Below are 22,854 nucleotides of genomic sequence, written 5' to 3' on the forward strand. Positions count from 1 at the left end.
CAGTTTGAAGAGCCATTGAGTGAGCAGTACAGGGAATGAAACAGTAATGTATATTAAGACATATACTATGACATTTTAAGGCATACCAAAGATAAAAGGAATAATATGTATATATTCTTTCTATGGTGGGGGCAAGACGGTTAGGAGAAGTCCATCTATAATAAACCAGGAATCAAAATAGCGTTAGACTTCTCAACAACAACTTTGGAAGCTAGATGACAATGGAGAGGCCTTCTAAATTCTAAGGAAGAATGAAGCTAGAATACCAACTCAAAATTGTGTTCGAATGTGAAGGATCTACAAGGTCCTAAAGCATTTCCTTTAAGGAGCTATGTTTCTATAAATGAAAGAGTAGACAAAAAAGATGATGTGAGACTGAGGTCAAAGAGAATCCAAACCAAGAGGTGGTTGAGAATTTCTGTTTCAGCCTTAGGATTGCATCCTTAGAGAACAATCAAACCCCACTGAACGAAGGAAAAAATAAAATTTAAATGTTTGGTCATTTACAATTATAAATATGGTGAGTAAACTTCAATGTTCAAAATAAATCAGTTGATTAATTTGTTGTGGGCATTAATTTGGGATATATTACCCATTATAAACTCCAAAAATAAACAACAAAGGGAACACAAAACACTATACCTAATTTTACTTATTAATTTACAATATTTACAAAATGATAATAACTATTGATTTAACTAAATAATTAAAAGGAAGTTGGGAAGTGAAAGGAGTACAAAATCCTCAAGGACAAAACAGGAACCAATAGATAATGTCTAATACATAAATCAAGAAACTATGAGCCTATCTTATAGAAAAAAATTAATTTAACTAATGAGAAAAATTGTTTTAATAGTAGAGGGATCATACAAAGAATTGAAATAAGTCTGGGAAAAATAAAAGGATGTGACAGGGAGCTTCTTTTTTTTTTTTTAGGGTAAGCATTTTCATTTCTACAAAATATGAAATGACATTTTGAAGTGTAAAACGGAAACTATAGAAATGTGAAGATTATGACCATAATTTGGGTGTGATATTGAGGCAAGCAAAAACTAATGAGTTGAAATGTCAAAGGTTAAGAGAATAATAAATAATTTTTAGAAACATAAAGTGAGTTTCTATAGCTCCAGATCAAGGAGGAAATAGAATACATTTATTATAGTAACTGGAGATCAATTTATAGATGGATACCTTATCAAAAGCCATCATAAGGGAACTTCAGAACCTAGGAAATTTCATAACATGAAGACAAATCTAATCTGTGCTCCTACCTCGATTTTAATAATTGTGAAATTAGAGAAAATGATTTTAATGACAGCATTGGGGGGCTTTTGATTCTTCTTAGAGGCACACAAAGTAGCTTGGCTTGGGGAAGGACCTTGAAAAGCTAGAAGGTTTGTCCATGTGATGTTAAGTCTTAATTGAAGAAGAGGGCTTTAGACTAGTTACATGCTTCCTGGTTTCACATTTTATACACACCTAAAGATTGAGAGCCCCTTGGACTGCAAGGAGATCCAACCAGTCCATTCTAAAGGAAATCAGTCCTGGGTGTTCTTTGGAGGGAATGATGCTAAAACTGAAACTCCAGTTCTTTGGCCACCTCATGCGAAGAGTTGACTCATTGGAAAAGACTCTCATACTGGGAGGGATTGGGGGCAGGAGGAGAAGGGGACAACAGAGGATGAGATGGCTGGATGGCATCACCGACTCGATGGACGTGAGTCTGAGTGAACTCCGGGAGTTGGTGATGGACAGGGAGGCCTGGCATGCTGTGATTCATGGGGTCGCAAAGAGTCGGACACGACTGAGCGACTGAACTGAACTGAACTGAAAGGTTGAAACACTTTCCAATCAGTAGCTCAGCTTTACTCTCTCCCACCCTCAAATAAATCACTCCTATTTTATGTCAGGTCTTTAGGTATAACTATGGTACAGAGTGATGTTTATGAAGTAGGATTTTGGATTGAATCCTGACTCCACCACTTCCTAGCTATGCAAACTGGACATGTTACCTAACCTCACCTGGAAGTTGGGAATGATAATGTTAGTACCAGCTTATAGAGATTTTTTGAGAGTTACATGGGAAATATGAATGAAGCACAGAGCACAATGCCAAGCATATAATAAGCATTCAAAATGATAACTATCATTATTATAGTTAACTTTGAGAATGACTTCATGAATATTAAACCTTTAATCATAAAGGTATGAAATTTTGTTTTATCATTACTTATTGTGGCAACCACTTAGAAAATATATGTTTATAATTTGTTGAATAACCTAAGTAATTTCCATATAAGAGCTTCCCAGGTGGCTCAGTGATAATCTGTCTGCCAAGCAGGAGACATGGGTTCAGTCCCGGGGTTGGGAAATTCCCCTGGAGAAGGAAATGGCAATCCACCCCAGTATTCTTGCCTGGAAAATCCCTTGGACAGAGGAGCCTGGTGAGCTACAGTCCATAGGGTTGCAAAAGAGTAGGACACAATTTAGCGACTAAACAACAACAACAAATTTGCATATATTTTAAACTTAATCATATCCCCTAATTGTTTTAGTCACTGATGACTGGTCCTCCTCATTTTTTTTTACTGAATCTCCTCTTATATTGTTTCAAACATCTTGTCATGCATAGATGTGACCTAAGATGTTCTCTGTCTGTTTCAAAACAGTTTTTTTTCCTGTATGATTCTTTAGGTTCACCATGCATCTCAGACTGTTAATCTTCTTCGTTTATCTCACGTCTCTATTTCTCCTACAGCTAAGATAGTGAGATAATGCACATTATCTCTTTAGAAATTTAAAATAAGAAATATTGTCACAGGGCCAAGTCCTCTCCCAAGAGGCTTCCCAAGATACCTAGGGTGCAACCAGCAACTCTCCTCTATCAGAAACATAATGTTTTGAGCACACCAAGAGTGGACCCTTTGGGATAAACACCCTTTGGGATAACCTTGTGGGATTAACCACCATGACTTTTTTAATATTTATAGTGAGAAACAGCAACTGCAGAGTTTCAGGGACTTGTCCTTATGAACAATGCATTCTCTTTCTGCTGACGGGAATTAATCTGAATCTGAATTTGATTTGAATTTGATTATTACATCTTAGCAATCTGCCAGTAAATATTTTTTGGACTGCTGAAACAACTCTTTTATGTCTCACTTTACTTTCTCATCAAATACACCGCAATAGCTGTCATTAATTTGCAATTTCTTTACAATTTTGACTTACCTACTATGACGCAGAGGTTGTAATTGACATACATGCCACAAAGTCCCAGCCTTTTTTCACCTTGCCTGGGTTAAGACCATTAAGGTAATGTGTGAAAACAAAGCACCAAGACTTTGCTCTTTTGCAATTTCCCTGTTTCAGAATATTTCTTAAGCAACATGTGGTTTAGTTCAGTCATGATAGGAAATTTTTGTGCTCTGTACTGACTTTCTACCTCATTCCTGCTCTATATACCTTTGACTTAAGAACTTGCTGTATCACTCTGGGTGAGTCATTAAACATTTCCATGGATCCAGAATTCCACAAAATAGAAGATAATTGGTCACAACATTCGTTACTGTGTCAACTGAGGTTTTTTTGAGGGCTAAGGTGTTTAATACAGATTGTAACAGAACCTCAAATGTCAAATATGTCTTTTAGTCTTTAGAAAACATTTTTTCTTGAGTAGAAGAGAAGGTTGGAAAATTGCTTCTCCCATATTTAATTCTGAGGATCAAGTTCCAGTATTATTTACATTTTGAATATTTCTTAGAGTCTTGATGATGGTAAAATGCCTAGAGATCATAAAAGTAAGATTTTCTTCAGGTCCAATCCCTGGGTTGCAAAGGTCCCCTGGAGAAGGAAATGGCAATGCATTCCAGTATTCTTGTACTGGAAAATCCCATGGACAGAGGGGACTGGCAGGCTACAGTCCACGGGACTGCAAAGAGTTGGGCACAACTGAGCACAGTGCACAAGCTGCTAGAATGCAGCACTTTTAAAAACTGCCAGTCCAGGTTCGATGCACGATACTGGATGCTTGGGGCTGGTGCACTGGGACGACCCAGAGGGATGGTATGGGGAGGGAGGAGGGAGGAGGGTTCAGGATGGGGAACACATGTATACGTGTGGCGGATTCATTTTGATATTTGGCAAAACTAATACAATTATGTAAAGTTTAAAAATAAAATTAAAAAAAACCAATTCAAATGTTTACCAATGGGAAATAAATTATATAAAACAAAGTGTACAAAAAAAAATAAAAAATAAAAACTGCATATAGTCCAGCTATGGTCACCATGAATGCGACTATTCTCTACTCTTTAGTTATCACTGTAGAAATATAATCTATAGAAAACAGTATCCCAAGCAAAACTATTCAAAAGCTTCTGCGTCTTTAAGATCCATGAACATTTCTTGATATAAAACGACTTTTACGTAAGTAATTCTTTATTGGCATTTCCTTTTATTCTCACCAAAACCCTAACATGTAGTAAGCACATTATCATTCCCATGTTATTGACCGAACTCCGCAATTGAGTTAAATTTCTATTCACAGATGAAAAAATGGGGGCACAGAGGTTCCAAGTGTTTCAATAAGAAATACATTTTTTCATGACTTTCAGTTTCTGAAGTTGTTGTTGGTTTGTTTTTTTTTTTTTTTTTTACTTAGATCACTTCTTTAACTTAAGCACCAACAGAAAGTTTGAAAAGAAGCATAGTTCTAGGGAATTACCCAACTTCAGAGTACTCAGGTTCTTTAGTGTCATACTCTGTCACTATTTGGAAAATACCAGCCTGATAACTCTTGAAAAATATAAACCTGCTCTTAATATCCAGTAGAAGAAGCATAATATCTTAACAAGTGTATTCCTTCAATTCTGTTACAGAACATAAACTATATTTTAGCTTCTCAGGTGGCTTGATATATTATCAGACAGCACAGAACAGACAATTTAATATTTGGTAAATGAATCAGTGAAATTTGAACACTAGAACTGGGTTTTGGGGAGGAGGGGCTTAGAGGTATGAGTAAAGACTGAGAAATAAGGTCAGTTGATTTTTCACGTAGAAAAGCTGCTCATTAAGAATATGGTACCACTGTTTTTCAACCCAGGGGTTTTATAAACAAAATCTAGGTTCATTCCCTTAACAAGCTGGTTTTAATAGAAGTGGAGTTTCAGAGATTTTACAAATCTCCCTTTGGTAAATCCCTAATTAATAAGAAAGCTTGAACTTCTTGCTTTTACTTTCCAGGCTATGTTGGTTTTGACATTATAATAAAAAAATGCTAAATCCTTTAGTTTGATGGGGAAATTCTTTCTAAGTCATATTAGCTCTACTCCAGGACTAATAAATAAGGACTTGGGATGCTTCATTTGAAGGTACCATTGATCCACTGGATCACCACTCTATTAGCAATTATCAACATATGGCAATGCAGTTTGTAGCAGAAAGACATCTGGTTAATTGAGGGTTCTGTTTAATTCATTTCCTTATTAATCAGGAATTTACAACATAAGGAGCCTCCCTGGTGGCTCAGATGGTAAAATCGTCTGCTTACAATGCTGGAGACCAGGTTTGATCCCTGAGTTGGGGAAGATCCCCTAGAGAAGGAAATGGCAACCCACTCCAGTACTCTTGCCTAGAAAATTCCATGGCTGGAGGAAACTTGTAGGCTATAGTCCATGGGGTCAAAAAGAGTCAGATACAACTGAGCTACTTCACTTTCACTTTACAGCCTAGTAATGTGTTCACAAAGTAACAATATGCATAATAATTTACTTCTGGATTCATATTCCTATTTATATGAATTTCATCCATACTGTTTTTTAAAATGTGCATATATGCTTTAAATAGGATTCAGTTCAGTTCAGTTGCTCAGTCGTGTCTGACTCTTTGCGACCCCATGAATCACAGCACGCCAGGCCTCCCTGTCTATCAACAACTACCGGAGTCCACCCAAACCCATGTCCATCGAGTCGGTGATGCCATCCAGCCATCTCATCCTCTGTCGTCCCCTTCTCCTCCTGACCCTAATCCCGCCCAGCATCAGGGTCTTTTCCAATGAGTCAACTCTTCGCATGTGGTGGCCAAAATATTGGAGTGTCAGCTTTAGCATCAGTCCTTCCAATGAATACCCAGGACTGACCTGCTTTAGGATGGACTGGTTGGATCTCCTTGCAGTCCAAGGGACTCTCAAGAGTCTTCTCCAACACCACAGTTCAAAAACATCAATTCTTTGGCACTCAGCTTTCTTCACAGTCCAACTCTCATATCCATACATGACCACAGGAAAAACCATAGCCTTGACTAGATGGACCTTTGTTGGCAAAGTAATGTAAAGTAATGTCTCTGCTTTTGAATATGCTATCTAGGTTGGTCATAACTTTCCTTCCAAGGAGTAAGCGTCTTTATGGCCGCAATCACCATCTGCAGTGATTTTGGAGCCCCTCAAAGTTAAGCCTGACACTGTTTCCACTGTTTCCCCATCTATTTCCCATGAAGTGATGGGACCAGATGCCATGATCTGCGTTTTCTGAATGTTGAGCTTTAAGCCAACTTTTGCACTCTCCTCTTTCAGTTTCATCAAGAGGCTTTTTAGTTTTTCTTCACTTTCTGCCATAAGGGTGGTGTCATCTGCATATCTGAGGTTATTGATATTTCTCCCAGCAACCTTGATTCCAGCTTGTGCTTCCTCCAGCCCAGTGTTTCTTATGATGTACTCTGCATATAAGTTAAATAAGCAGGGTGACAATATACAGCCTTGACGTACTCCTTTTCCTGTTTGGAACCAGTCTGTTGTCCCATGTCCAGTTCTAATTGTTGCTTCCTGACCTGCATACAGGTTTCTTAAGAGGCAGGTCAGGTGGTCTGGTATTCCCATCTCTTTCAGAATTTTCCACAATTTATTGTGATCCACACAGTCAAATGCTTTGCGATAGTCAATAAAGCAGAAATAGTTGTTTTTTTGGAACTCTCTTTAGTATTGTTTAAAATCTAGCTTATTACATCTTCCAATAAGGTTTACATGGGAATGCAAAGTTGACTACCCTGAGTATTCTCTTCATTTTTTACATACTATAAAGTTCACATCTCAAGTTTTGTTTCATTTATTAGCTCAGATGTTTTCTTCTCTCTACTTATCTCTACCTATCTCTCTACCTATCTCTCTATCTCATGGAATGTGTTACAGATTTTTATTTTTTTATAAACTGAAAAAATGTGTTATTTTGAAATATTCATGGCCCTTATAACTGCAGGCATGCTGATGTGTGAGGTTGTTAGGGATCTACCTCATAGAATATAGCAAGAACAGAATGTTAAAAGTTACCAAAGAATTACTGTTAAAAAAAAAAAAAAACTTACCCATGTAGATGTGAGGTCATATCCGGACCAAAAAGAGGAAGTGGCAGGTTACTAGATTCAAACTTCTCTGCAGCTGTACACATTAGAGAGCACACTGCTGACAGTCTTCAGTCATTTCTGTAACACCAGAAAGTGCACTCATTCGGAGTAGTGTGAATTCAAAATGCTGAAGAGAAAACCATCCAATGCTTCAGAGAAGGAAAAACATCAAAAGCCTAAGGTATGGTGATTTCATACATAGTCAAACAAAACCAAACTATTTAATAGAATGCACACAGAGACACATGGTTTTTATCTGCCCGTAAGAAATCAGTTCAACCATATGGTTGAAAGCTTCATGGCAAATATGGGAAAAACTGAATCGAACATTAGCTGTTAAATGATAGCTGACAATTATTGTCTATGTAATTTTATCTTATAGGGCATATTTGATTATTTACAACTGTAACTGAACTCTGAGCTCATACTGTCAGCTCCATGGAAATCATTTTGGTGATCTCTGAAAGACTGATATTATGAAATCTTTGTGTATATTCTTTTTTTAATATAAATTTATTTATTTTAATTGGAGGCTAATTACTTTACATTATTGTATGTTCTTAATAACTATAAAGGTGGCAAAGTCTATTTAATAATCTACCAAGTGCATTTTATTTCTTACAGTCTCAACTTTTCATAATGCATTTTGAGAAGGTTACAAAATGGAGATGTTTTGATTGAATATTTATGTTTCTCATTTCTTCAGACTAAAATATGATAGTTTATTATAGAGGCTATTGTTATTACTTTCTCTCTTGAACTAGCTCCACTACTTGAGAGAGGATTGGGTTGTTTGGGAAACATCAAAACTCCATAATGTATAGATTTGTTGAACTGATTCTATTTGAAATGTTATTCTATTCTTTGTCTTGAAAATAATTGCTAATGACTACTTAAAAAAAAGGTATGAGATAACAAAGTTTGGATTCTATTGTATGACTCTAAATTAGTTTCATTAGTATCATAAAGGAAAATATCTCTGAAATACTGGTGTCAGTGAATTTTTCCAAAACCTATACATTTTTTTTTAGTTTCTTAGGTAAACATTTTAAATATGCATGTAAATAAACAATAACTGAGGTCAAATGTCTTTTTTAGAGGACATTTATTCCAATAATTATCTATTATTGGAATTTATTTGCTTGGTACCTTCCAGACAGAAAGGAATTGGTAATTGATTGTGAACTTTTGAATTGTCATGGCATTGAACAATAGTCAATATTTTATATTTTATAACTCTTTGCAAGTTACCACAAAACTTCTCTGAAGGAAACTAAAAATAAATGATTTCTGATATTTGGAAACTGAGAATAAATGATTTTCAATATTAATTTTTTCTGACAAAAAGGCCTGATAAAGGATAGGCAAACATTTCTACTTAAATATAGCTGGATAACATATCATGATTTCTGTCTTTTCCCCTAGTAGAATAAAAATGCAAATGCAAGGTAATATTTCCCAAAGAGTACAACAAGCATTGCTTACCTTTCTATTTAAGATTAATTTTATACAAAATTTGCTTGATTAAATGCAACCAATATTGAGTTGACAAAACTAGGTTTTAGGGAAATTAATTCACAAAAATTAATTCAAAGCAGTGGTTTTCATCCAAGTATTTACAGTTTAAAGTTAGAGTACCTCATAAGAACCCTATTATGTAGTGAGCTGTTATCATATTTATGTCATAGAATAACTTTCAAAATGATATTTTAGTCTATGATTATCTTTTGCCTTAATTGCAGGGGCTATTGTAATAGAAGTAGAATATTGTTCATATTACTGAGTTTCTTACTCATAAAAGTAAAAATATATTTGATAAAGTATATATCTGAGAGCAAAATATATCACAGAAAATAGTCACATTGGAAACATTTTTTGTTGTGAGTGGATTCCTGTTTTCTTTAGATGGATGGTTTCATTTTATATGAATTTAAAGAGATATGTGAATGTATATGAAAAAGTATTGTTCATACATTCCAGCTAAATCCTTTCCTTTTAATATGGAGTTAATATTTTTTTCCAATTATTATAATTCTGTCTTAGAAATAACTTTGCTTTAATTCATATTTATTTTACTGGGTAATTTTCTTTATGTATTTTATGGAAAAAAAGCCAAATCCAGATGAGATGCTGGAGATTCCTACAAATAAATGACTAGTAGAATGAGGATTTCAAATCCTTCATTGACTAGAAGGGAATATAGGGCCTGTGTTTAGAAAGATAGAATAGAACCATCAAGAAACCAGTCTGAAATATAGGGAATTACTGTCTACATGGATTAACTGCATCCAGACAACCATGCACATCTCCTGACCCAGAAACGTACACTTTGTGCTGCAGCTTTTAGCATACATACTCAGTCGTGTCTGACTTTGCGACCCTGTGGCCTGTAGCCTGCCCGGCTCCTCTGGCCCTGGGATTTTTTCAGGCAAGAATACTGGAGTGGGTTTCCTTTTCCTCCTCCAGAGGATCTTCCCAACCCAGGGATCAAAGCTTGTCTCCTACACTGGCAGGCTGATTCTTTACCACTGAGCTATCTGGGAAGCCCCCTTGTGCTGTATTCTTTCAAAATTTCTGAGAGAGATTTCCTTGTTTTTCAGTTGTAAGTGCTAAAGTAGGTAAGAAGCAACCACATTAAAAATGAGGAAACTATTATTTAGTCACGCAGTTCATGTTAACTCCTGTGGCTTATAGTCCAGGTGACCTAATGTGCTGCTGGGCTTACTTGCTCAGCTGTGTCCAACTCTTTGTGACCCCATGGACTGTAGCCCACCAGGCTCCTCTGTCCATGGGGATTCTCCAGGCAAGTATACTGGAGTGGGTTGCCATTTCCTTCCCCAGGGGATCATTCTGACCCAGGGATGGAACCCCCATCTCCTGCATTGGCAGGTGAATTATTTACCCACTGGGCCATAAGGGAAACCCCTATACCCAATTCAAATCATGAATGCATATTATACCAAACACTGCTCCTTAAATATGAATTATGAAGCTGTTCATCTGAAATGGAAATAATGGAGAAGGACTTTGTTATTAGTATTTTAAAATATATTTTAAAATATGTCCTATGGTTGTAAGATGGTTCAAAACATCCATGGACATATAATACAGCAATGGGTTTTATGAGCTTATATTTTGAACTGTGGTGTTGGAGAAGACTCCTGAGAGTCCCTTGGACTGCAAGGAGATCCAACCAGTCCATTCTGAAGGAGATCAGCCCTGGGTATTCTTTGGAGGGAATGATGCTAAAGCTGAAACTCCAGTACTTTGGCCACCTCATGCGAAAAGTTGACTCACTGGAAAAGACTCTGATGCTGGGAGGGATTGGGGGCAGGAGGAGAAGGGGATGACAGAGGATGAGATGGCTGGATGGCATCACCGACTCAATGGACATGAGTTTGAGTGAACTCCAGGAGATGGTGATGGACAGGGAGACCTTGCGTGCTGCGATACATGGGGTCGCAAAGAGTTGGACACGACTGAGCGACTGAACTGAACTGAACTGATACAAAATAATTTATTATTTTCTTATGAGACTTATCAATGTCCATATATCAAAAAAAATCAAAACATATCAAAGTACAGTTTCACCATCTATAATTTATTAGTATGTCTTCTTTTTCATCCTTTATTTCTCTATTTCTCCAGTTTTGGTATGAACTCCTTTCTTCAAATAGTTCATAAATAGAACCAATTGCATTCACATGTGTTATAACAGATTCATATTGTAGGTTAAGAAGGAGAAACCAGAAATATTCCATAAGTGAAACTGTTATAATTCATGTCTCACAACTCTCTTTGTGTGTGTGTGTGCTCACGTGCGTGTGCGCTCAGTTACTCAGTCTTGTCTGACTCTTTGTGATCCCATGGACTATAGCCTGCAAGGCTCCTCTGTCCATGGAATTTTCCAGGCAAGAATATTGGAGTGGTACCATTTCCTACTTCAAGGGAACTCTTTATGGGGCATGCTGCTGCTAAGTCACTTCAGTCGTGTCCAACTCTGTGTGACCCCATAGATGGCAGCCCACTAGGCTCCTCTGTCCCTGGGATTCTCCAGGCAAGAACACTGGAGTGGGTTGCCATTTCCTTCTCCAGTGCATGAAAGTGAAAAGTGAAAGTGAAGTTTCTCAGTCTTGCCTGACTCTTAGCGACCCCATGGACTGCAGCCTACCAGGCTCCTCCATCCATGGGATTTTCCAGGCAAGAGTACTGGAGCGGTTTGCCATTGCCTTCTCCGTTATGGAGCATAAGTAAATACAAATTAAGAAAGACATTTGATACATTTCTTTTTGATAAATGATTGAGTATTCTACATTTAGGTTAGTCAGTCCAAAATAGCCTTGCTTAACATATTAGATAGGTACTGTACTTTCCTTTTTGAATTTTGTTTTTACCTTCTCATCACTAGTATCCACTATTTATTGTGATGTAAAAAAAATTAAGCACATCTAGGACTCAGAGTTCAAAATATATGATCTCAGTGAAGTGAAGTGAAAGTCACTCAGCCTTGTCTGACTCTTTGTGATTCCATGGATTATACAGTCCATGCAATTCTCCAGGCCACAATACTGGAGTGGGTAGCCTTTCCTTTCTCCAGGGGATCTTCCCAACCCAGGGATCAAACCCAGGTCTCCCACAGTCCAGGCAGATTCTTTACCAGCTGAGCCACTAGGGAAGCCCAAGAATACTGGAGTGTGTAGCCTATCCCTTCTCCAGTGGCTCTTCCTGAACCAGGAATCAAACCAGGGTCTCCTGCAGTGCAAGCGGATTCTTTACCAACTGAGCTATCAAGGAAACTCATGATCTCATTACACTCTATAAGTGCTTAAATTATAGAATGAGATTTTCCTTAACTATTTTTTCTAACTGAACTGTGCTAGTTTGCTATATTTATTATGGGGTTATTACATACCAGTGACTGTGTTTAGAACTTTTTGTACATTAATTTATTTAATATTTGTAACATTTCTGTGACAGAATATCTCTTTTTAGTCTTGTAGATGAGAAGGTATAGAGAAGGTTAATAAACTTAGAGATACACAGAAAAAAGCAAAACTGTGTAGTGTGAAATACATATGTCAATTTCTGGTACTCCCTCATTATTATGGCACATTTACAAGCTTAGAGACTGTAGATATTATTAATATTTCTGTCTTAATTACCAGCTGAATTTTAAGGAAAGCTAGGACAATATATCTTTAAGAGCTTCTGTAAGTTCGAAAGGAATTTAGAGGTTCTCCATTCCTGTCTCTAATTAAATGCAAGAATTCCACCTGTCAAATTCCTCCAGATGCCCACCCAAGCTTTAAAACTTTAAATTGTAAAATAACCATAGGAACAACTTTGCTAGTATTCAAGTGCTCAGATTGTCAAAAATATCATGATCTAGTATTGAGATAAGTAAAAACATGTATTTCCCTCCTAAATCTAGTATAATACCTTTAATGAAGTAGGCTCTTAATAAGTATTTGTAAAAGGAATGAATTTTCTTGATTTCCTGTATGCAACCTGGTTCAAATATGAAAACTGACCAGTACTATGTATTTTCATTATTCTTGTTTGCAAGTCTATTAGTGTGTACGTAAGAAGTTTGTATGTCTGTGTGTAAATACATGTAATTCATTTCTAAGTTTTATTTAAGTTTTAAGAAAGACTCCAATATGTTGTGCAAGAATCCCTAGAGTGTCCCATTGTTACATACCAAGTAGACCACTGTTCCAGGTCAGGAAATATGGTAGAAACTTTGAAAATAGAAAAGGAGTAGACCCCACAAAGACTCTGACACTGTAATTAGAACAAGTTGACCTCTATTTGGCTGGGATTAATGATCTGTGTTCATAAATTTTAACTGAGGTTTTTCTTTTAGTAAAGGAGGTTCAAATACCACGGTTATTTTAAAGGAAAACATTGGAATAATGGCAGTTCTGGAAATAGTGCTTTTTTTTTTTTTTTTTTTTTTTACCATATTTTAAAATCTAAAGTGCATACTAAATGAGACACCATTAGTGTCACAGACGCTAATTTTCACTAGCAATGACTGAAGTGGCATTCTTTCCCATTTGCATTTGATCCTAGCAATGATGAGAGGTGATGAGTTGATTATGAGTTGTTTTCACCGCACTGCCCGCTGTGCAAATTTATGCTCCTAGACAAGGATGACATAGTTGTGGCATTAAAGAGTTTTCTTCATTGCTTTTCCTATCAAGACTGTTAAGATATATTTTTAACTCTTATCTAACCAAGTATAAGAAAAAAGGTGAAGTGTTTATTTGAACTGGTGCTTACTTTAGACCAAGTAATTACACAAGGGGCTTATGGAACTCCTTCCCCTAACCTTCAATTTACAGAAAAGAAAACGGCCCTGTAGATGTGAAAAGTTTTGCCCAAGATAGCATAGCTGGCAAAAAAAAAAAAAAAAAAGTTTATTTGAGAGTATACAAGACAACTTTTTTTATTCTAAATCTGGGGGTTTCCCATCTGCTCCTTCTTTTTGCAGCTTTCCAATTGGCCCTGGTGGTAAAGAACCCACCTCACAATGCAGAAGACATTAAGAGACATGAGTTTGATCCCTGGATGGGGAAGTTACCCTGGAGGAGGAAATGGCAACCCACTCCAGTATTCTTGCCTAGGGAATCCCATGGACAGAGGAGCCTGGCGGCTACAGTCCATAGGGTTGGTCCATAGGATTGCAAAGAGTCAGATATTACTGAAGTGACTTAGCATGCATGCACTTCTTTTTGCATCAGCATCTGATGCAAAATTTTCAGATATAATTTTTCAGTATAATTTTCAGATTTTAATTTATGTATTTTCAGTTAAACATTTTGGATTTTGAAAGAACGTGATTCCAAGTAAGGTATGCAATATACAATGTAGGTAATACTTTAAATCCATTTATTCCATTAAAAAATGGTGGGTATAAATAAATGTTTATTTTTACTTTTGGTTATTATTTCTCTGTGCAACTAAGAAATCTCTCAAAATGTTCTCTTCAATTATGTATTTAGTTAGTATTTATACCATATTTGTTTTCTAATTAATATTTAAAGTAAATTATAATGCAAACCTAAAAACAAATAGCATAAATCAGAAGAAGACAGAGGATAGACCATGGTAAAAAGTATCACTGAGCCACCAAGATTGGCTTGAAGGTGGTTCTAAGTACTTGCCACTTATTGTGGTCCTACAGACCAGCAATATTGGCATTCTAGAAGTTTGTTAGAAAAACACTGTCTGGCCTACCCCAAGCCTATTAAATCAGAATATACATTGTAGTGAGATAACCAGAAGTTCTGTAAGATCTTTAAAGTTTGGAAATGATGTCTATATTGATGGCTTTTAGCCTAGGTTGCCCGTTTGAATCACTGAAGAGTTTTAAGAAATACCGATTATTGGGTTCCATCTTCAAATATTCTGATTTACCTAATGTGGAATGTGCCATCAAGAATGTTTAAGGTTTTCCAATCTGGAGATATTTTTTTCTACTAATCTCTTCAAAAGACTTAGAACTGAATTCATTTTTTCTTTATTTCATTCATTTTTCAAAGCTGTATATATCTATTGAGTGTTTGGGAATACAGTGGTGAATAAAACAAAGATTCATGTCCTCATAGGATTTATATTTATTAGAAATGACAGACAATAAATGAGATAAATATGTTAAATACAAAGTGTGCTAAGTAATGATAAGTGCTAAGAAGAGAAGGAAGAATATGAAATATTTGGGACTAGGGAAGACTTGGTGAAAATGGGACATCTGAAAAGGATATGAAGGAAATGAAAAGCTGGCCATGACACTGAATAAGGAAATCTTATTCTAGGCCACAGGAAGAGCAAGATCAAAATTCTGAAGGTGGGAGTGAGTGTCCCTGGTGTATTTGAGAAACAATAAATCAGAATATACAAAGGGAAGAGCAGTCACAAAGAGTTGGATGAAGAAGGTCCTCTAGGTCATTATAAGGATTTTAGCTGGTATTAAAAGATTTTGAGAAGGACAGAGAAAAATCTGGCTTACATGTTAGTGGGATAATTCTTGCTTTTGTGTTTCACATACACTGAAGAAAGTGAGGGAGGAAGCAGGGAAAAGAGACCCTTTAGGAAGCTATTACAGAAATCAGGAAAGGATAATGGTGACTCACACAAGAGAAGTGGTAGGTTGGGTGTTGAGAATATGTTGAATTGGAGATCTATTTGTACATACTGTAAACTTTTGGAGGTATAAAAAATGAATTTACACATGGGCTCTAATGGTAGTAAACAGAAAGGCTGCCACTGTCCTGCCCTGTTCTTGCTTCTAGCTCGTGTTCACACATCAAGGAAAAATGCCCTTATCCCTCTCTTCATAGCCACCAGACACTTAGGCGCATATGGATATCCCACTTCCCAAAAGTTTCTACATCTTTCCTCAAAACACAATTTTCTGTTGGATTTGATTTTCCTTTCTAGGGCACCTTGAATCAGAATACAGGAACTAATAATTTGCTTATCTCACCTTGTTTAATTGTTTGATAGTGGTAAATAATTTTAGGCTTGAAAAATTATCTTCAAGCAAAGTATCAATTCACTCTAGCCTTCCCATTTTATTGAATATGAATCTGTAATCAAGTTTTATGCAAGCAAGTAGCAAAGGTTGAGTAACAAATAGACTGGCTATCCTTGAAAAAACCCACTGTGCCCAGATGGTATATAGAAAGTTCTGGAAATAAATGGTTGAGAGAAATGATGGAAGTGTAGACTCCCCTTGGAAATACAGGTATTATATCCTACTACTGCTGCTAAGTCACTTCAATCATGTCCGACTCTGTGCGACCCCAGAGATGGCAGCCCACCAGGCTCCCCCGTCCCTGGGATTCTCCAGGCCAGAACACTGGAGTGGGCTGCCATTTCCTTCTCTAATGCATGAAAGTGAAAAGTGAAAGTGAAGTCGTTCAGTCATGTCCAACTCTTCTCGACCCCATGGACTGCAGCCCACCAGGCTTCTCTGTCCGTGGGATTTTCCAGGCAAGAGTACCGGAGTGGGGTACCATTGCCTTCTCCATTATATCGTACAGGAAGGTACAAAGTCATTACCTTGACTACCAATGCACTGGATTTGCTAAAAATCAATTTAATGAAACACTTATCTCTTTAATCTTTCCTTGCCTTGCTAAGGAGACAAATGGCTTCATTATCCCTGAAGACTGTGTGTGTGTGCAGTGTGTGTGTGTGTGTGTGTGTGTGTTACAATGGAATTAAGCCCATGCTCCAAACATCTAAGTTTCCAAATTTAGCATTCCCAAACTGATTCATTTCTCTTTCTTTCCAGTGTTAAGGATTTAGGTGAACTTTTAGAAACAAGACATTTTTAATTAGCTTCTTAGGAGAGAACAAAAACGTCCTCCATTAAGAACTGATTAATAAGAATAGAAGAGAGTTTTAAGTTGTCTGGTGGTGATTCTTCTAAAGATAGCCATTTGTCAACACAGCTGGTCGTGTCCCATTTCTCCCCTCATTTAAAAAGCTTTGGAAGTTTTCACCTGGTTTGTGTTAGTTTTCTAAGGCTTCCATAATAAAATACCATAGGCTAGGTGGCTTAGAGAACAGCCATTTATTTTCTCACAGTTTTGGTGGTTCAAAGTTCAAGATCAAGGTGAGGCAGAACTGGTTTTCTTTGAGGGTCATAAGGGAAGAATCTGTTCTAGGCTTCTTTTAGGCCAGCTGTTGGCCGCTACTTGCTTCGCCTTCAGTGTCTCTGTGTACATAACCTCGTGTCTCTCTTTGTGTATCCAGATCTCATCTTTGAAAGGCTCTGAACACTCTTATACGTTCCTGTTTGTGCTTTCCTTAGCCTAGAATGCCTTTGTTCATCGCAACTCATGAACTTAAATCTCTATTTTAATACCTTTTCCTCAAGGAAGCCTCCAAGAGTTAACCCAAGGCAGTGCATAAAGAGAACATTCTGGCAGAGCAGGAGGGAATATGAACTAAAGTCTTTTAGATCAGGGTTGAGGTACTATGTAACTATGAGATGTTGAACATTTTACTAAACATCTTTTGGGCTTCATGTGCTTATCTGAAGAAGAGGGGGTGTTAAAGCACATCACAGAAGATTGATAAGAAAATTAAATAAATTACCATGTGTAAATTTCCTAGCATAATGTCCGTGTTTGATTAATAATCTCTCCCTCCTTTCTAGTTTAATAGAACTTGTTCCACTATTGTTTCTTTTACCATAGTTTATTCTAATATGTCCTCCCAAATGGAGTTACCATCTTACCAAATGGATAAGAACAAGGAATGTATCTTATCCATACCTGTAGCTCTGCAATTTCTGTTGAGGAACAAAGGGTGTTGAACTCTGTCTAACTTTCAGACTCCATGTGCTTTCAGTTATACTTTGACTACCATCAAAAATATTTATAATATGGAATATAGTCATGATTTCTCAATATATGCACAATACTTGTAAAATGACTAATGGATAATATGAGTCATCTAAAGTAGTACTCTACTTCAAGACATAGTTTGTAAATGGGTCACTGGTAAAGATCTGGGCAACACCCACATAAAACAAAGTAACCATTCTTAGAATCAGAATGTAATGAGACAAAACAGTAATCAAAAGTTGTAATGTAATCTGTCTGAAGCGGGGGAAGAAACATTTGCAAAGAGTGTTGCTTCCAGGGTGCTTAGAAAGGAGTGGGAGAATAGAATTTACCATTGAGTCTGCAGAATAATGCATAGCAGCAGAAGCAAATATTCCATTAGGCTCAGCAGACTTGCTCACTTAGGTGAACTATATATTTCAGGCTATTATAACTTTGTGTCTCTAGCTCTTAATACAACCTAATACAACTTTTCTTTGTCTCTGCTATCCTAATCAAACAAACTTCCAACAATGATTTTGTGTTCCACGTCTCTAGGGGACACAACTCTTTGATTAGTCAACAAGAATATACATTCTTCTTGGCAGTTGAATTTCTCATAACTAATCAACTCCTGATATTGCTAATTTTGGTATCCTATCAGTTTAGTTTATGAGTAAGTACCCCTGCAACCCCTCAGTCATTTATTTTTGAAAGCTTGAAGTTCTTGTACCTGTCAATGTGACAGTTTGACATTGGCCATGGGGACCAAACCAAGGCACTGGCTTCTTGGAAAGACTGGCCTAAGTTGCCCACTGGCCCCGCCTTTTCTCTATATACATAAAATAAAGACAACTAAATAATGAAATTTCTTTTCTATACATTTCATAATTTTAACAATTTAAATTCCTGGAATCAGATTCAAGACAGATTTTCCTTTAGCAGTAGAACAGTACATAGTGATATGATATTAGTCTGGATATTAAATTTTTTTCTGAATACCACATGGTTTTACTGAGTAACTTTGATTTTTTTAATTACGAGTAATAGAGAAATAACTCAATATATAAAGGTTGTAATGCTTATATTATTTATATTTTTAGCTGTTATTTAGTCATCATCTTTTCTAAACTAAGCTGTCTACAAGTTTCATGCCATCTACTTTAAAACTACAAATATCTCACTATAATTATTTACCAATTTTAATGTACCCACTACCAATGAAACAAAGGGTAACAATTTTTTAAATAAAATTCTTTCAAAGATAGATGTTTTGCAGTTATCAGAACATATAGTGTAGGTTTAGGAATTATCATGTACTGAGTTCATTTCTGCCACTACTATGACTTTCCAACACCACTATTTATCTCTTAGTAGACTGAAATATTTTTATAGCCAAATCCAAATATGATGAAAGGAAAATAAATGTAATTGACAGTGAAGAAATTATAGAACCTAAATGTCTCTTCTAAATATCCTAGCATGAACTTACAGCTATTTTTTTCTACCTATTCTTTTCCTGTTTGGGATTACACACTGTATATTTGCCCCACATAAACATGTCTGTTCTTACTAAGAAAAAAAACGTTTAAATCCCTAAGCATAGTGTCAGCAGGTGCCGCCTGAGATGGGAATGTTTATAAGCTTTATGATATTAACTGCAGCACTCAACCTCAGGTGGCATAAAGCATGCAAAAAAGAACTTTCTGTCAGTTTTATTATTTCTAAAAAGGTTCCCCTTGAAGCAGAAGAGTGACCTTGCTCTGCTGGGCTGACATATGCCACTGGATTAATGGTCGAGCTCTGCTGGAGGGAAGCTCACAGAAACATTACAACTCCAGAAGCTGGGCTGGCGGTGACCATTAATCAGGGGGACCAAAATCATGCATCAAACACACTCATTTAAAAGTAGTAAAAATGACTTAAAAAAAAAAACTTTTCGAGAATTAGCTTATTGTTTGTCATTACTTGTGTTCAAGGAGATCCCTGCATGACTAAAATATCTCCTGGGGAGAACTTTAGAAAGGTTATTATGTACCCAGAGGCCAAGTGAATGTGGTGGAAACTGAAGACTAATGGAGGTAAAGGAGAGTTTTTGTTTCAGAGAATTTGATGGGAAAGTTTATTGAATGGATTCTATTTTCCCAGCTTAATTTTCACACATTGATTTAACTGTGATTTTAAAGCAGTGGTTACTATGACTGTTTGCCTCTTGATGACTTTATTTTATTTTACAAAGTGGAGTAATTGGATTTAGTGGCAAAAACATTTGACTAGTAAATTTGGTTAGGAAATTTCTCAGGAACCTAAAGTTTGGGTCAACACTGCTGCTACTGCTGCTAAGTCGCTTCAGTCATGTCCGACTCTGTGTGACCCGATGGACTGTAGCCCACCAGGCTCCCCTGTCCCTGGGATTCTCCAGGCAAGAACACTGGAGCGGGTTGCCATTACCTTCTCCAATGCATGAAGGTGAAAAGTGAAAGTGAAGTCGCTCAGTCGTGTCCGACTCTTAGCGACCCCATGGACTGCAGCCTACCAGGCTCCTCCATCCATGGGCTTTTCCAGGCAAGAGTTACTGGAGTGGGGTGCCATCCCCTTGGACTTAAGGGTACTGTACATTCTTCCACCACATGTTAACTAGTAAAATATTTCACAACTTTTTCTCTGATTACTGAAAAGGAAAAAGACTTAAATCTAAATCCTTGAAAGAGAATGTTCAATTTAGCTAATAAAAAGTTATCTTGCTTTTTAAGAATTTCTTTGATGATAAAGTTGAATAAGCATAACTTTTATGCTTTCAATAGTTTGTCTTCTAGATTAATGATACTGATATCATTTCATTGGTAGGTAAAACAAAGAGTAGATTAGTATATTTGATCATTAAGATTATGATCAATATAATAAGGCTTTCCCTAATTATTACTTCAAAGTTATTCTTCTCCTAAATAACTATTGGATTCTTTAACCATGATATTCAATATTATTTCTTTGTTAGCCATATGCTACTCTGGATAATTATTTATGCAAAATTATTTATTTGCTTTCAAAGATTATAAGATTAAAATAACTGACAATGAAGTGACCATAGTTAAAATATTATTTATTATTTGTCTATAAGTAGAAAAATCTAATATGTACACAATAGAAAGTTAATTTCTAAATTTATGGGAGGATTTTACATCTTTCTTATAACTGGAAAATTTGAATCAATTTTTTTACACCCTATTCTATCAAGGTGCCTAGCAAAAAAAATTAGTAATGGAAATTTTCTCACACAGAAAACACTTATCACTAAGTAGGGATGATAAATACATAAAATATATTACCTGTAACTCCTCATCCTCTTCCCACCATCTTCCCTAAAACACATACCATCTTCTGTAAACTTGGTAGACACGGTTATCATGACCTCTAATTCCAAGCCTGAAAATACCTTCAGAATGCTTCTCAACATAGCCTTATCCAGGAAGGTCCTAACAAACCATCCATGCTGCTGCAAAAAAACTTCCTGCCAATTTTGGTTTGGAAAGATAGTCCATCCAGAAAAAGGGAAATCCTAGTAATGCATTCTTGTGAACATACAACACTTTTCTAATGTCCCCAAGTGATTATGTTCAAGTAAAGAGTTCAGACATATTAGACATATTGTTTGTCATCCTTTGCTCCTTTTAACACACAGTGGGAGGTTCAATGTGTTCTAATACTTTATCTTCATTTTAGCAATTATTGTCTTCCGACTTGGCAATGTCTAAATTGTTCCTCAGTCAATAACTATACAATCTCTTAGAGTAAATAATATTTGAAGATGTTTAAGCAAACTCAAATTGTATTGATTTCAGCTAATTTCATGTCCAAAATCTGAGATCATGTTAATGTATCTTTTTTTAGACTATCAATAATATAGGCATAGACTTATGCATACAAAATGCCTTTTGCGTATTAAGTAGTCAGTGCAAATATAAATAATGATGAATATAAATTTCCAAGCTGACATCTAGTATACATTATTAATTTATTGTGTGTGTGAATATAATCTGCTTTTAGGAATTGCTTCTATATTTGTATGCCATTCATTTGAAAATGGCTCTGTTTAGTTCTTTTCAATAGAAATCGATTGATAGCACCAATAGAGTGTAAATTCTTCCAGGATAGATTCTTAACTCATTCATATAGACAACCCTGACTCTAAGCACAAAGATTAGCCATAGAAGTCACGTAGTATATTTACACGAAAGTTCATCATGTAGAAACATTATGCTATTTAATTAAACATCAGCAAGTCATTTTCTTTGACTATAACATGTTATAATTTGCTTTTGTATAACTGGAAAATGTATGTTTTTTGTCATTTAACTTGAAGAGAAACGTGTGAAATTTCTCATCTGCTGTGGTTTTCTCAAGCCTCCCAACTGTAGGATTTTCTCTTTCGGTCCTACATCACTTAAGACCAGGGGCAATCAGTGTGTGCTAAAATGATGCAGGGTTGGTAAGTGGTCTCATATAGAAGGTGTGACTTGATCGAGATCTTGAAGAATGGGCTGGATTTGAGTAGGAGGAAGAAAAGTGGAAGAACATTCCTTGAGAGAAAAATAGCATGAGAACAGCTTAGAAACATAATTGAATGTGTCCACATTGGCCAGCAAGGAGTGTCAGTTCTGCTTAATCAGATTGCCTAGCATTGCCCGATCCCATGAGGAATCATGAGTGTACAACATGCTAAGTTAGGGCTTCCTAATAACTAAAGAAGTGTCACTTAAACTCTCTGAGCTTCAGTTTTGCTTATCTGTAAACTGGAAAAATCAAGAACTACCTCAAAGGAGAGTTGTATTTGTTTAATGAAATGATTATGGATAAATCACTTGGCATAAAGCAAGCTCTCAGTGGCCATCATAACAATGTGGAGCAAGCTTTACTTTTTGAGAAGAATGGAATGATAAGAACTGGTACTTTAGGAGTCCAGTGGTATGATTTTAGGTGATTGGAGAGTCAAGAGTTGGGACTAAGGGGCTGAAAGCTATTTCGTTGATGCAGGAATGACATATTTGTGTGGTGGCAAGTGGTGCTAGTGGTAAAGAACCTGCCTGCCAATGCAGGAGATATAAGAGATGCGAGT

General features: G+C 36.3%; 1 protein-coding gene across 3 annotated transcripts in view; it reads left to right on the plus strand.

Annotated features, from left to right (window-relative positions):
• Positions 1-22,854, plus strand: part of SAMSN1 (SAM domain, SH3 domain and nuclear localization signals 1) — a 166,348-nt gene that overhangs the window by 101,635 nt on the left and 41,859 nt on the right. Inside the window, exon 1 of one of the 3 annotated variants that reach the window (XM_006078280.4) lies at positions 7,426-7,579. The exons of the other annotated variants lie outside the window; for them this stretch is intronic. Coding sequence (XP_006078342.1) covers positions 7,523-7,579 — 57 coding nt within the window. The 5' untranslated portion in view covers positions 7,426-7,522. Of the gene's footprint in view, positions 1-7,425; positions 7,580-22,854 lie in introns of those variants that run through there. 3 annotated transcript variants of the gene reach the window in all.

Source organism: Bubalus bubalis, chromosome 1 (assembly GCF_019923935.1).
Source record: "Bubalus bubalis isolate 160015118507 breed Murrah chromosome 1, NDDB_SH_1, whole genome shotgun sequence".
NCBI classification, from domain to species: domain Eukaryota; kingdom Metazoa; phylum Chordata; class Mammalia; order Artiodactyla; family Bovidae; genus Bubalus; species Bubalus bubalis.